Source organism: Pavona decussata, unplaced genomic scaffold, assembly GCF_977016875.1.
Source record: "Pavona decussata unplaced genomic scaffold, jaPavDecu1.1 SCAFFOLD_164, whole genome shotgun sequence".
Taxonomy (NCBI): Eukaryota; Metazoa; Cnidaria; class Anthozoa; order Scleractinia; family Agariciidae; genus Pavona; species Pavona decussata.
In genome coordinates this window covers 1,747,855-1,763,383 of record NW_028145575.1, presented here as the reverse complement: position 1 = coordinate 1,763,383, position 15,529 = coordinate 1,747,855, and the positions used below count along the sequence as shown (strand labels likewise).

General features: G+C 39.1%; 2 protein-coding genes across 2 annotated transcripts; both read left to right on the top strand.

Moving 5' to 3' along the window:
• Positions 1–1,551: 1,551 nt before the first annotated feature.
• Positions 1,552–6,052, top strand: LOC146464439 (potassium voltage-gated channel subfamily A member 6-like; the record flags this gene model as incomplete). The annotated part of the gene is made up of 2 exons (XM_085129868.1): positions 1,552–2,794; positions 4,094–6,052. Coding segments are annotated over 2 exons (1,497 nt in total), but the record flags the coding sequence as incomplete, so codon positions are not given.
• Positions 6,053–8,092: 2,040 nt separating this feature from the next.
• Positions 8,093–14,665, top strand: LOC146464438 (protein SLC31A2-like). The gene is made up of 4 exons (XM_085129916.1): positions 8,093–8,203; positions 9,147–9,213; positions 11,748–11,892; positions 13,227–14,665. The coding sequence occupies exons 1-4, from the start codon at positions 8,195–8,197 to the stop codon at positions 13,471–13,473; spliced, it is 468 nt and encodes a 155-aa protein (XP_084986042.1). The 5' UTR covers positions 8,093–8,194; the 3' UTR covers positions 13,474–14,665.
• Positions 14,666–15,529: the final 864 nt, after the last annotated feature.

Here is a 15,529-nt window from a genome sequence, read left to right as displayed (position 1 = left end):
GTATTCGGCTCGAGGTTTTCTGCCTAAAGTCCAAAAGAGCCAGCAAAAAAGAAAAATTGAAACTGAAAAGGGAAAATATTGCAGACACAAGAACTCACAGGATCTAGGCTTAGGGAGAGGGATTGGGACCAGCACAAAGCTTGGACATCTGTTGGAAATAACACAAAAATACACGCGAAAGTGATCGATGCACAAGGCTAGAAAACGAAAACAACGATGTAACGTTTGCTATTTTGCTTATGCCCATTGGCAAATTGCATTTCAAATTTTAAATTGTAGCGTTCTTGTTTTTGTATCTTTAGCCTATGTTATTATGGTATCTAATTGCAAATTGTAACACCTGTTGCCATAGGGTCAGTTTCAAAAAAATACCCTGAAGAAGAGCGGAATATTGGAAAAATATACTTTCCCTGACGGTGAAATCTGTCTTGCCCTTTGCTACAGATTCCATAATTTGTTGCTGATTAGATCCCCTACTACAGGATACGGTACTTTTATTTTGTCGCGGTGATCATGCCTTCCAAACACAATTGACTGGTCTTTACTTATCAGCCCCCGCCGACTTTGTCCGGTTTGGGACCAGTGAGGTGGCTCTAAAATACAGGTGGAATAAAAAGATTGAACCAAAACTTACACGCAAGTTTATTTACGATGTTGACTAGTGAGATATCCCAAAGGATGATCTTATCCGTTCAAATGCTCCTTGTTGATATGATGTCGATAATTATGCTAATCTTATTCAGAATTGATCTTTTCCTGAAACAATGGCGTCAATTGGCCAAGACTTATACATCATGATGTACAATAGCCTTGTCGACCTCGGCAACGAGATACGAACTTGTCAATTGTAACCGAAAATAGCACGCAACGGATCTGGGTATAAATCATTACCGCTATTTTAAATATTTGAAGTTATATGAGAAAAAGACAAAGGAGGAGACATGGTGGATGAATTGAAACTGGAAGAGATACTTCAGTACTAACAGAACGCCACGTATTTAAACTGAAATCGTTTGTGCAGACTTGAAAGATCAAAACTTGACTGGTCTTATCTCACTTGAACATCGAGCATATTGAAATGCCGCAGGTCTGCCAAATATTTGGTTCTTTAACCATATTCACACTTTCCCGGTAATTAAAGTTAAATGATTTGGATGACCGGCACTGTTTGTTCCGCTTTTGTTGCCAAAGTAAAGAAATTTATAGACAAGTGTACACGGAACAGTTCAGAGTTTATCCGGGATAAAGGCAGAACATGCGATGTCTGTTTATAGTGCTTCCCTGAATAAACTTATTAAACAAAAGATATTTACTAATAATCAATGCAATCTGGTGCGGGGTTCTAAAGGTCATAGAGAGTTGTCGTCTACGTTACCAAGTTCCCAATTATCTCTCGACGCATTTGTTTTGTTTGTAAGCTTGTTCATCAAGAGAAATACCATGAAACAAGAAAACAAGATGAAGATGGAAATGAGACAGTCCCTTTATAAGATTACTGAGTGCACTGTTGCGTGTACCTGTTTAAGTTTAAGATTTTGACGGATTTGTCGTACGGCTCTTGTTGCTGGAGGTATCATACTTCTGTCACCGGGTACAAGAAGACGATCGTGGTCTGACACAACCGCTCCCCGTTTGAGAGACAAAAGTGGCTTTGCGTCCAACTCGGGCCCTCGAATAAGCTGTATTGCTGTTCCAGGGAAAAGCACAGCGAGGATTAAAATAAACGTCAGTGGAAAAAAGTACGAGCTGACCCACAGCAGACTGCTTAAGTTCCCGCGAAGCCTACTAGCACGATCAAGGCGAAGAGCGCATTTCTACGACGCGGTAAAAGACGAATTCTTCTTCGACAGAAACCGAATGGCGTTTGAGAGCGTGTATCATTTTTATCAAACCGCTGGGGAGTTTCTTCGACCTGAACATATCCCCGATGAACTTTTGATGAAAGAAATGCATTTTTTTGGTCTCACAGATTACCTTTCTCTGCAAACTAGAGATTCCATTTCAGTGAACCCACTTACACCGTCTAGGAGAAAAGGTATTCCTACCAACCGGTACCAAAGAATGGTTTGGGAGCTCTTTGAAAATCCCGGGTCTAGCCTTGTGGCGCGAATTTTAAACGCGCTTGTGCTGTTACTGATCCTTTTGTCCGTCATTTTGCTTTGCATCGAAACTATTCCAGAGTTTGGTGACGCAAATATGTCGCCATCCTCGAGAAATGTGACAGATGACAACGAGAAACTAAAGAAAGTAAATATATCTTCCAAAAATGGATACGAAAGCGATCACAAAGAGGCAGACGACAGTTTACCCAGCAAACTTCAAAAACTCTTCATTGTCGAGACATTCTGCGTTGTTTGTTTTACGTTGGAATTGTTAGTCCGTTTCATAGTTTCTCCTGACAAACTACGCTTTTTCTTGAACGTTCTAAATATATTTGATCTGCTCGCTGTGCTACCGTTTTACATTACTATCGCGATTTCTGTAACTCCTGCATCGATACAATCCGCGTACGTTCTGCGTGTGATGCGTCTGATGAGGGTTTTCCGCTTTGCGAAAATTTACCGTTACAGTTCAGCGATTCAGATATTTGTCGAAACGATACGAGAATGCGTCAGCGATTTTATAACGCTTGCGTCCTTAATTTTGACAGCCACCATTGTTTTTGCTAGTTGCGGCTACTACTTCGAGCAAGAAAATGAAGGCACCGATTTCGTGAGCATTCCTGAGGCATGCTGGTGGGCCGTGGTGACAATGACTACTGTTGGATACGGAGATATGGTGCCTCATACCTTAGGTGGGTATATTATAATTACAGTTCTGGGGTATGTGCAATCGCACCTGCTGATTGGTTCCCTTCAATTAACTATCAGTAGCTTGTGCGCATGCTCTGTTATGTGGGTTTCACCTAACTTGGTTTACAACAAACGGCAAACGTTAGATTCCAGTTAACGTTTCCTCAAGTCAATCAGCCACCCATCTTCACTTAGAAGCGGAAAGCGCGCGGCAAGCAGCAAACGCCACGACAACATGATCACGTGGTTATTTCGGCCTTTTTTCATGTATGACGCGGGATGCGAATAGACCTTTATCACACGGCGGGCATATTGAGTCTCAGGAGAAAAAAAGCTTTGTTTTTGCACGGCAAGCCTCGCACTGAATTCGCGTCTGGCCGAGGTTTGTCGTGCTAAAACAGAGCTTTTTTTTCCCCCGAGACTCAACATGGCCGCCGAGTGATAAGGGTCTGTCCGCGAGCTGGATAACTGTTCAGTCGAACGCCGGATTGCTGTATGTAGCTTTCCGACTTAATAAACACAGTGAGCATCACTCGCAATCTCAGCGAAGATGCTAGAGAAGCATATAAATCATAGGTGCACGTGGTCGCTCACTGATTAGCGCTAGCTATTATGAGAGAACATAAGAACTATTGTCTGGCTCAGTTTGACTGTTACTACCTACCCGCCTTCTGAGTTAACTAATTGAATGACTGATTACTGACTTACTAATTGACAGAAAGATTGTACGTAAACGTCCGAACTAGACTAGCCTGCAAGGAACAGGAACTATTGGTGGGAACTGGGTGGACTGTGGAGCAAGACTTTGTTACCAGTGTCTCACTCCTGTCAAATGAAAATATTTTGGCACTTCTCTACCATTTACTCAAACTTTTTTCGATAGATTGCTTGACCCATCCGCTAGCCGACTTACTGTCCCTGGCACTGAATAACTTAGTTACTGCAGGCGGACTGGTTGACAAACTGAAGGACTGATTGGTAGACTCACAAACAGACAGTCAGACTGATAGACATATACTGATTGACTGACTGACTGACTTACTGACTGATAAAATGAAAGGCCAAGAGACTAAAAGAAAACTGACATACATATTGACAGACTGAGTGATTGACTGACCGACTGGAATTCCCCTTACCCCTCCAATTCGTCAGCCTAAAGGAGAAGTCTGCCGACTTTGTCATTCAGTGCATGTACATTTTTTATCTTAAACTGATATTGCCTAGCACCACCTGCTGCACCAAGAGCTCATCCTTTCTTGCTAGCACTGATGACATTCCGTTCTTTGTTATATTTTCAACAGGAGGTAAAATCTCCGGAGCACTGTGTGTCATCTCTGGAATAATTATTATAACTCCTTTGCTGCCTATCATTGGTTCAAAATTCAGCCGTCTTCAAGAGAAAGCTAAACTAGAAAAGGCATCGGTTGCAAAAAATATCACGGATGAGGATTCATCTGAATCCTCGGAACAGGTGGTGAACATGTTTTCAGAGAGTCTGTTGACATCATCCTTTGCAAAGTCCAGTGCACGACCACGAAGCAGTACGGTGTATTAGATTGTAGAGCGGATAGTGCATGGTGAAATGTAAAGTAATCAATGTGCACTCGTCTTCTGGTTTAGTGTTGCGGTTGCATTGTCCTATGATTGTCCCCCTGCCCTCCCCTTCCTTCCAAGATTGGTTTAACAAGCTTTTATTCCGTGGTAAGACCAATCAGAGCACAACTGAAACGATGCTTTTTCGTGAGCAAAACAGAACGAACAAAAATGCCATTTGTATGCAACTTGCTTTTCATGCGTTTTTCCGAGCTTAACACCAGCTACACGTGCTCAGTTTTCATTGCGTTCGAGGTAGAAAGGAAGCACTCCTAATACAGATTGGAGTCGTGATTGTGCGGGACAGTCTACGAATGAATGGATCTTGGGACGCGTATCTGGCATCCCCCGCAGATTTTGCAGGGGCGGATGACATCACCACCAACTTGGCAAAAGAGAGAGAGCCTAGGATCGAGATCATCAAACGCGTGCATTCCCTAATTTCTGATTCTTACTACTGTAGTTTAGTTCTAATTGGTTTGCTGTTTTATCTTGTACTTGGTAGTAGTTGATAGAATGCGAGGAGATCTGTACTATTTGTAACGTCTTACATGGTTGGTTGAAAAAAACAGAACAATGCTCCCAACCCTAAAAAACAATGCAGCTTCAGGTTATCAGGGACCAGTGCAAAAAGAATTTTTGAAAGGTGTACGTCTAAATCAGTCAGTTAATAAGGCGCTTCACAGCTCGAGCTGCTGTAATTTTCCGTGGAGAAGTTAGCCTTTTATAGTTAGAAGAAGTAAGCGTTATAGTTTTTGTGATACACCTGGTCCATTACTTAAGACGGATTTTCGTGGAACTTTGTCAGGTGACTAAATCTGATTATATGAAATGGGTGAAATTTTAAGTACGTAAGATGAAAAAAGTGAGTTACGCGTTTATCATGCCTTATGCGACAATAGCCTCCAAAGGAATGTCATTGATATTTTTTCAGTCAGTTACACTCCTGTAGCTCAGTGGTAGAGCATTCGAACTAGTAATCGGAAAGCCATAGGTTCGACTCCTGTTGGGAGAACTTGGATTTTCTCTTCAGTTGCGAGTATGTCTGTGCTGACTGAAAACAACAACAACATCAACAACAAAAGCAATCGGGGTACTTCACATTCCACTTACCTGCATTCAAATGCTAGCAGTATGCAGGATGTTTACCACACGAACGTAGTTTTAATGGCCTAGCTTCCACGAGTATCTTGTTGCTCAGTTGTCATGTGTTAGAACAAGTATTCGGAAGGTCATAGGCTCGACTCTTGCTGGAAGAACTCGGATTTTCTTTTTGCGAGTTTTCATGATTGTATCACTGACTGAAAAAATACATCTATCATTAATTTATGCAGGAGCCATACTGTATAGCTCCCAGTTGATTTCTGATATTCCAGTCAGTTTCTTTCCTTTGTTTTTATCTTGTGGTTGATCTACAAGAAACAGAGATATTGTGGCGAATCCATCAGTACATTCCTCAACCTCATACAGTCAACTCTCGCCTTGCGGACACCTCGCTATTACGGACACTCCGTAATACGGACAGCAGCTAAATCCCCGGCAAAAATAAATTACAGACTTCTAACTGAAATAAATTCTTGCTGTTACGGACTCTCGCTATTAAGGACACTAACTCGCGGTCCTGAGGGTGTCCGCAATAAAGGGAATTGACTGTACTCAGGGTCCTCTCTCTTCCTCCCTCGAGAGGATTATGAGAGGGTGGAAGGGGAGCACATTCCTCTTGTTCTTTCTGACAGCTTCTGTGTACTTTCGGGTCCTTTCGGTAATACTCGACGCATCTTCGTCATCCAAGAAACAAATCGGGTTTGTACACAATGAATAAGCCTACAAATTTCGGAGCGCGACCTTTGCGCGGGTGTTTTGTTACAGAGACATGAACAGTTTGAGTTACGTTTCGACAATCTGCCGACGGCAGACATTATGTCGAAACGTCAGTCACAGGGTCAGTCAATCTCACCTCAAACTGTCAGTCAATCTCACCTCAAATATCTCCAGAGGACAATACTAGGTCCGCTCCTATTCCTAATTTATGTAAATGATTTGCCTAATTGTTTACTGAATTCTCAACCACGAATGTACGCTGATGATACGCAACTGACATTTGCTGCTAAAACAGTTTCGAACATTGACAGTAATCTAAATGAAGACCTCTTTCGAGTTAACAATTGGCTTACTGCAAATAAGCTTACTCTTTATACATCTAAAACTGAGTTTATGTTGATTGGATCCCCCTCACTTGAAATCCCTTGGTGTTTACATTGACCAAAATTTATCTTGGAATGTTCACGTCAACAATTTGTGCAAAAAGATTGCTGCTGGCATTGGTGTGATAAACCGTTCTAGAGCTTTTGTTTCATTTGATGCTCTTCAATATATGTATTCCTCTTTAATGCAGCCACATTTCGGTTACTGTAGCGAGATTTGGGGTTGCTGCAACAAAACACTATCTACTAAGCTTCAGAAACTCCAAAATCGCGCGGCACGCATTCTATTAAGGGCAAGTTATGACACCAATACCGACTCTCTTATCGATAAACTTGGCTGGAGAAAACTGGATAAACAAAGACTAATTAATAAAACTACAATGGTATATAAATCACTCAATGGATTAGCTTCAAATTATCTTCTTTCTAAATTTACCTAACGTAGCGATGTCTCCAGTTACTCTTTGAGAGGCACCAACGACAATCTTACTATTCCTCTTCCCCATACAAACTTTATGAAAAATAGTTTCAGCTACTCTGGTGCAGTTCTTTGGAATAGCGTTCCTATTGAGCTGCGGCAGGCAAATTCTCTTGGGGCCTTCAGGGCTGGCTGCAAACAACACTTCCAAAAATCTATCTACACGGCACTTATGTAAAGCAGGCTCCTAGTCTAAATAGGTATTGTGATAATAATTTAAATGCATGATAGTAGTTTTAGTTTAACATAGAAATAGTGTTTTTAATTAAGTCCTGATGAGATGGCCGTGTTTAAATAAATTCATTCATTCATTCATTCATTCATTCATTCATTCATTCATTCATTCATTCATTCATTCATTCATTCATTCATTCATTCATTCATTCATTCATTCATTCATTCATTCATTCATTCATTCATTCATTCATTCATTCATTCATTCATTCATTCATTCATATCCTTCTCTCAGGAGTAAAGTCCCCTGGGGGGATACTCCTGAGTAAACTCTCCTGGGGGGGGGGGGATACTCCTGAGAATTTTTAATGGTGGTGTGCGGCTTGGTTCTCTTCCCACCGTACTCATTTTCAAACCTGATTTCTAGAATCCATACCTGTCGCTTTTTGTTGCCTTGCACGTTTACTTAAAAACTGTACCTTATTTCAAAGGGGCTCATAAACCGTACTAGAGTCGCACATACCTATATCATTTACAAAGGGGGTACCTCCCCACCCTCCCCCTCCCCCAGGAGTACACTCACCTGAACCTACTGATGTCAAGATGCCTACGTTCAAAACATTTACAGATTTTGAAGCTGTCGTAACTGTCTATTATCGTGGATCCATGCTATTATTCAGAATTTTTACATCCCTATTATATCAACTTTACTCTAGGGAGCGAGGAGGGGGGTGGGGGGTGGGGTGGTGATTGGGCGAGAGGGGCATTGCTCAATCCCGTCGGTGGACTGGGAAAGAGGACGTTGGGTGAAGAACGCCTGGTATATTAGCGCTTGCTGGCAGTATTCCAGACGAAACTGCTCCAAAACTCGTGACCAAAGGATACAGGTCGGATTATTTGGTACTTTTTCAGTTGACGAAAGAAAATGGAGAGAGAAATTCCATCATAACCCAATGATGGACGTAAGTTTAGCTTTAGTAGAAATAATATGTTTCATGTTTTGCGTAAATACTAATTTGATTTTGTAAGCTACAGTACTTTTACCTCAGCTCATCTGAGTTCCGCTATTTTCTGTAAGTTTACTAGAATAGATCGAGTCAGGGTCGAATCGCGAGGCAAGTTCATGTCATCATCCAACTAACTTTTATTTGTCGATTTTTTTTCACGTTTTCTAGTTGTCATTCACGTTTACATAACGATGTACATGTGCCGCGAGTAAACAGACAGATTGACTGTCTGGTTTCAGCAACATTTTTCATTATCGATTTCGCTGCTGCTGTAGAAAGATATACGACATCCCTCGGCGTTCATAAATTTTCTGAGAAGAGTAAGACCGCCATTTGCATACACCATACACCATTATTCTTTGTCATCTTGTATTGTTTCTATGTGTAAAATGTATATATTAAGTAATATATATAAATTAATTTTGCACTGTTTTAATTTTTTCCGTTTCTTGTATAGTTATGTATAATGTGCAGTTCCAGAAAATGTCTATACTTCCTCCACGGAAGGTTTTTGTTTTGCACCCCCCCCCCCCCCTTCCTTCTCCAACTGTATATATGAACTGGGACTTTTGTAACTTTACAACCAATCGATTCATTATGTATGGTTAGTGAAATTGATTTGTGGTCGAGGGTTCTCATTAATTCCTCACAGCTGGCTAAACACCAGCTACTTCAAATTTGGGCCATTTGCTTTTCAATAAATTCTCATTTGTTAAGATGCCTACTTCTAGATCCTACGTGGCTACTGAAAAATTGGGAATATTTTTATCCTGATAGATGGCAGTCCCGTAAGTGAACCAAAATTACATTATTTCTTAATGACCAAAAGGTACAAAAATAATTTCATAATATTAAGCTACCCTTTCTATGTTTAAGCTTTTTTTTTTCTTTTCTTTAGATGTCATTTTTTGCTTCAACCAAAGATCGGATTCTGTTTAAAGGATGGACGGTCTCAACTGCTGGAGGTCAGTAAAGTTATGTTTGATCAGCACTTTTGAGTGTCCATATTTGTATTAATTGGCGGGCTAGCTGAATTTATAACCGTCTATGTTGAATGTTAGTTTTGCTCATAAGGCCCAGATTTTTTTCTTGTGTTCTTCAATTTCATCGAAGAACTTCACTCTGTTTTCACTCCAAAGTGTCTGTTTTGACTTGATATTTTAGCATGTTTTTTTTTTTTAAACTAAGCATAAACAAGCAGGAAAAAAAATCACAGGGCAATTTTCTCTGATTGAACTGAAGACCACATGCACTTTTGTCCGCACTTTGTCTGCACTTTTGTCTGCACTTTTGCGAGAAAGGAGCAAAGGGAGCTAAGGCCATTAAACTCCTCAAATCCTAGCAGTGTGCAGGATATTTGTCCCATGAACCTCCTGTAGCTCAGTGGTGGAGCATCCGAACTCGTAATTGGAAGGTCTTAGGTTCAACTCCTGATAGGAGCACTCGGATTTCTGTTTTCCGAGTATGCCTGTGTCACTTTCTAGTATAATGCATCATTTCTTATTTATTACTTGTTTTGTAAACCATTTTGGCTGTTGTGAGGTATGCATGATACCTAACACATTGTGTGAATATTTTGTACAACTTTTCTTGAACTGCTATTTGCGAGACAAGCTGCACGAACTGTTGTGAGAGAGGTTGCACAGTATACATTTAATACTTCTTTTAGCTTTAATCCTTATTGTGTCTGAATTAATAGAGGTTTTGATTGATTGATTGATTGATTGATTTATTGATCGTCGAGCACAAAAATGTGTAGTTCTAGAAAATATCCATACCCCTGTCTCCAACATAAGGGATTTCCCACAGGTTGATTGGCTTGTACGAGTATAGATAATAAAAATAGCATCAGATGTAACACGTTCTTTCTAAGCGGAAAACAGTTAGCCAATTCTGCTCATACGTTTTTCCATGTGATTGTAAAAAACAAATTGACAGCATTTTTCTATGGTCTATACTCTTATAGACCATAAAATGACACCATAACATATTCAAAACTTATAAATTTGTAGTGAAACCACTCGCCAGAGTCTATAGGAGTATAGATAATAAAAAATACTGCACTCAGTCAATTTGTTAAGTCTCCCACTTAAGGGATTGGGAATTTCAAGGGGGTGGTGGTGGGGTATCAAAGACAAGAAGAATCTCCAGAGAGTAAAGGTATGGACATTTTCTGGAACTTAACAATTAGCATATATATAGAAAAAGAAAAGGAAATTCTTGTTCTCTCTTTTAATTCTTCCACTTATACTTGCATCATTGCATCACCCATGTTAACAATGAAATCACAAGCAGAAACACAGCCAACACAGCACACAGCATCTTCCAAATTAAACTTTGCACTATGTCTCCCTATATCACCTTGTGCTTATATTGCACATGTTAACTGCCTTGTGCCTATTCAGCAAATAAAGGACTCTGATCATTGGAAAAGGGCTGCAAGTGATGATTTGGCCTTTTAAATCCAGATTTTACGTAAGGAAATATGTAGTTCCATTTTTACTTTGTGAATTTAAGGCTTGAATTCTGTGACAACACATGAAGGGGTTCCTGGAAAAAAGCCCTTGACTTCTGATAAGTTGCTAGATTCTCCTTCCAAATTACCTTGTATTCACTTGTGAGACAAAAGAAGAATTTTGTCACCCTACACCAAAAGTCACTTTGGGCCTTATTCTGCAGACACCTTCATATGACTTTAAATTTGCTAAAATCACAAAGAAACAAAAGAAGGCGTGAAGCAAGATTGATTTATTTTGTTTAGCTTTTAAGAAGAGAACACTGTAGCATTCTTAACTGATATTTGGGACAACCATAAAGTAGAGAGTTAATAGCCTAATTTGGAAACAACAAAATAAAATAAAAATATAATATAATTCTTATATGTTTATCAATCACAGTGCCAAACTAGAGACTTATTTGGAGCTGTTTAAATTATAAAGGCAAATAATATTCATTACTTAGCATAGTATTCTACCAAGTCGTTCAATTAAATAGTAATAAATACATAAGTTCGTACAACATGATAGACTACACATACATTCTAAATATTGATTGAGTAGGTTTAAAAATATGGGCAGCCAAAGGGCTGATGTGGACCTAATATGGTTTAAAACTAAGTAATGAAAAAAAGCTAAAAAAAGAAACAGCAATTAATTATTTCTCATAATAAGAATTTAGAGACAACAGTGATATTAGAAATGATTAAAAATACATGAAATTGTCTTTTTTGTTGACAATCCTGCATGTCTCCTTGGTGAAAGAAAAAGAGTCAATTGACTTTTGATTGCTTTTTCAAAATTTCTTTAAAGCTATTGACGCTGTCGGGAGCTTTAACAATCTTGTTGATGAAATTCCAAATCACAAGGCCCCTACGTCGTAACGTACTTCTTCCAGTTTCTGATTTAACTCTAATGATATTTACCGGTAGTTGATGTTGTTGGTGAGAAGATCTAGCAGGAATTCTTTTAGAGAACAAGGCACTGTTTTAATCCATTTTCAGGAATGGTTGGATCCTGCATTGCGGTAATTTTTATTGCCATTCTCTTTGAGAGTCTCAAATCCTACAAAGTCCATCGTTGCAAACCATGTGAGAAAAACAGCGAATCGACGCCCCTGATAAGGCGACAACATGAAGATCAGCCCAGGTAGATGTAGTCCTTATGAAAGTCCCTTGCATGAAGGGAACTGGACCCTAGTTTACACATTGTTCAAATTTTGTCGTACGATCAGAAAGATCACATAAAAATTAGTAGGTTTACCAAGGTTGGTTACATTTCATTGCATAGTTACCAGGCTCTTACCTGTCAAATGTCACCCAAATTCCATACAAATGTGTCTATAATTCTGAGGTGTCCCCCAAATCCATACAGTCTTTAATTTTTCCGATTTTCAAAAGTCTTCTGCGTGGTTGCAATCTAACAACAGAACCTCAAACTTGGTAAACTGACAAATTTTAATGTGATCTTTCTTGTGATGGATGCCAATTTCTGGTTAAATGAAAATTTAAAAACTTGTCTCCACTCTCCATTTGAGCTCTGGAACAGGCAATAGTGGTCGGCACAGCAGTCTTTCAGTCATCCACATGTTCTGTTAGATTGGAATAGTGAGAATTTGAACTCATGACTGCATCATGTCATTTTTCCCGAAAACAAAACCAAAAGATATTACAGTGTGATGCACCTTACCGTGGCCACCCAACAAACTTTTTTTACAAGTTAGCCAATCAGGAGATCTTCCTCCTTGTTCATAAACGGCATGTTTTCAAGTAATTTGTTGTTGCATCACTTGCCTGTTGGACTCTGCAAGGAGGCATGACCGTTAATCAAATTCTTGTATCCTGATTGGCTAACTTGTAAAAAAAGTTTGTTGGGTGGCCACAGTTAGGTGCATCGCACTGTAATTTGATACGTGGGGGTTATATTTTCTAAAGTAACTGTGGTGTTTTGTCAAGTGGCCAGGAGAAATGATTGTTTGGTTTATCTATGGAGTTGGCAAGGTAATTTGGCCATCGTTAAGAAGGCAAATGCTGACACTTCAATGATGTGCCTGTGATTCACTCTGACAAAGAGCTAACAAATCTCTTTATGGGGAACAAATTACCTTATCAATCAATAAGTAAATAAATAAAAATTAATAAATCACTTTATTTAAATATCACTGTATTTCACGACGTACTAGAACACTTATTAGAGACACTCTCCAAATCAAATTGGAATTTCGAAATGTTGGTTTTTGAGGAGAGGGAAAAACCTCTTGGGGCAAGGACGAGAACCAAGAGCAAACTCAACTCACATGTGACGCGGAGTACAGGAATTGAACTTGAGTCACATTGATGGGAGGCGAGTGCTCTAGAACTATGTATCAAATATTTAAGAACCCCAATCTAAATAACTTTGTGGTGAGAGTTGAGATTAGGGACTATTTGATGAGTATAGTAGTTACTTCATGTAATGAACAAAACCTTTCTCTCTCTTGGCAGGTTTAAGATGACCAATCACCTTAAGACAACTCTTCTGTACATGCTTCAGTTCCTTATTGGGTATTTCCTGATGTTGATTGCCATGACATACAATGTTTGGTTGTTTCTGGCTGTTGTTCTTGGCTGCGGAATAGGTTACTTTCTGATTGACCCCTGTGTAGAGTATTACTTTTCCCAACGCAAACAATCAAGAAGTCATTTTTCAGAGAACTATAACGAAGGCTTTGTAGAAACAGTCACTTTGTAATGTCCTGGAGATTCATGTGTAATAGATTGAAAAATCAGTGACATATTATCCACAGAGATATGAGACATTTGTAAAAGGTTAAGTGTCATGGCCCATTTAAGGTCATAGTGGTAAGAGCTTCATAGAAGTTTATAAAATTGTATAATGATACATCCATTAATTGCACACCAAAGGAGTTATTTTTTGTAGTTAATACAATCAGACCCAGAATCTTTTTACTGGTTGCAAAATTCATAATACATGAACAAAATAGGGACAGGAAATCCACATTGGATTGGAAAGCACTGGTCATACCCTTCATCTGACAAAACAGGGGAGGGGGGTGACTAAAATATCCAGAAAATTGGATTGACCTTGGATGATTATGTCCTTAATTCTCATGACCTCAATGGTTAATTAAGCATTGACATTACAAGGAGAAATTTGATGCTGATCCCTGTTTGGTCTTAAAGGGTTAAGTAAAATGTACTAGTAACTGATTCAGAAAAACAGATATAGTCAAATCTCGCCTTCTGGACACCTTGCTTTTGAAGACACCCTTATAATACAGACAACAGCTAACTCCCCGGCAAAAATAAATTACAGACGTTTAACTGAAATAAATTCCCAACATCATGAACTCTCGCTATCGAGGACACTAACTCGCGGTCCTGAGGGTGTCTGCAATAAAGGGAGTTGACTGTATACAGTTTAGTCCCCCCGAGTTAAGTTCATGATTTATTCATGATTTATTGCAGGCATTTCTTGGATTAGTTTTTTACCATCCTGAGGGGTGGGGAAGGGAGAAGTACTTTATCCATAGATTTACAGATTTAAATTTGTAAAGAATACGTACTGTATATATGATAGAATTCGGGTATTGAATGTCCTCTTTTTGACGATGTATTTTTCTATGTTTTTCTTTTTTATAATGTCTATGTTTTTTGGTGGTATAATGATAGATATCAAAGATAAATACATAATATAAATAAACATTAGGATGAATTATAGAATTTCCAAAAAACGTTATTTTCTGAGAAAGAAATGGATTTGCTTAAAAAAATATCTTTATTTTGGTAAGGTAGGTTAAGGCACTGAAGACAGTTTTACCGTAACTGATGTGTACCTGTGATAGCAAATATGTAAGATAGCTAAGAGAGAAGGAATATAATACATTCTAATAGAATAAAAACTCTTGGTAAAAATTGTGAAAGTGAGGATCCTTGTTTGTTAGCAGCATGACTCCTTGGGGAGGTCTCGAGCAACTCGGTGCCTTTCTTTAGTCGTTGAGTGTTATATTTTTAGGAAGCATGTGGTAAGTATTTGGTAGCATATTTGATACAGCGGAGCCTCTCTGTCTAAAGGAACTGAATCTCTACCTTCATCCTTCAAAGCAGGGGCAACCAGCGATTTATTATGATGGATGTCTGCGCATCTCGTGATACTCGGGTTTCCTATGGGTGGTTGTAACTAATACAGGGATGTTTTTGCGCGGGGAAAGCAGAAATTTCCTTAGAGAGCGATTTTCGGAAAGTTACGATCCGAGATCCGATTATACCGGAAATTGAGGTGCTTTTAGTATCCAAAAAGAAAACTGGGGGTAACCATGTATTTTTTCTAAGAGATAAAGCTTCAATTTGGAAAAAAATGCCATACATTTCTTTGTAATTTACTGTTTTTTAGAAGAATTGTTACTTAATTATCTCTAAAAAAAAATGCGTGGTTAATATTCCCGGTCAAACGTCGCATGATAGTCAATGATAGTCGATGGTAGTTAAAGCGCGCGCGCTCGTTTGACCACCAACTATCATGCGCTATCATCGACTATCATTCACTTTGAGCGTGTTCAAATTCTTCATAATAGTTGATGATAGTTTTTCCCGTTTGACCACGCGCATGATAGTTCTTCGGTCAGCTGTTTTCTCCACCAGCGCTCTCAAGATTAATTTTCAGTTACAACTGAAGGAAAACGAAGCAGGCAGCTGCTTTCTTTCGCCGCGAAAACTTCATCACTGTGAAGTTTCGTTTGCGATGTTGACACTCAGCAGTAGCTGACACTAAAGGCTCACGGTAAACT

What these genes read in the sequence shown, in the direction of transcription:
- LOC146464438 (XM_085129916.1), top strand. An exon ending in GACGGTCTCAACTGCTGGAG is followed by an intron (nt 9,214 to 11,747) that starts GTCAGTAAAGTT and finishes ATCCATTTTCAG; the next exon opens with GAATGGTTGGATCCTGCATT. An exon ending in CAACATGAAGATCAGCCCAG is followed by an intron (nt 11,893 to 13,226) that starts GTAGATGTAGTC and finishes CTCTCTTGGCAG; the next exon opens with GTTTAAGATGACCAATCACC.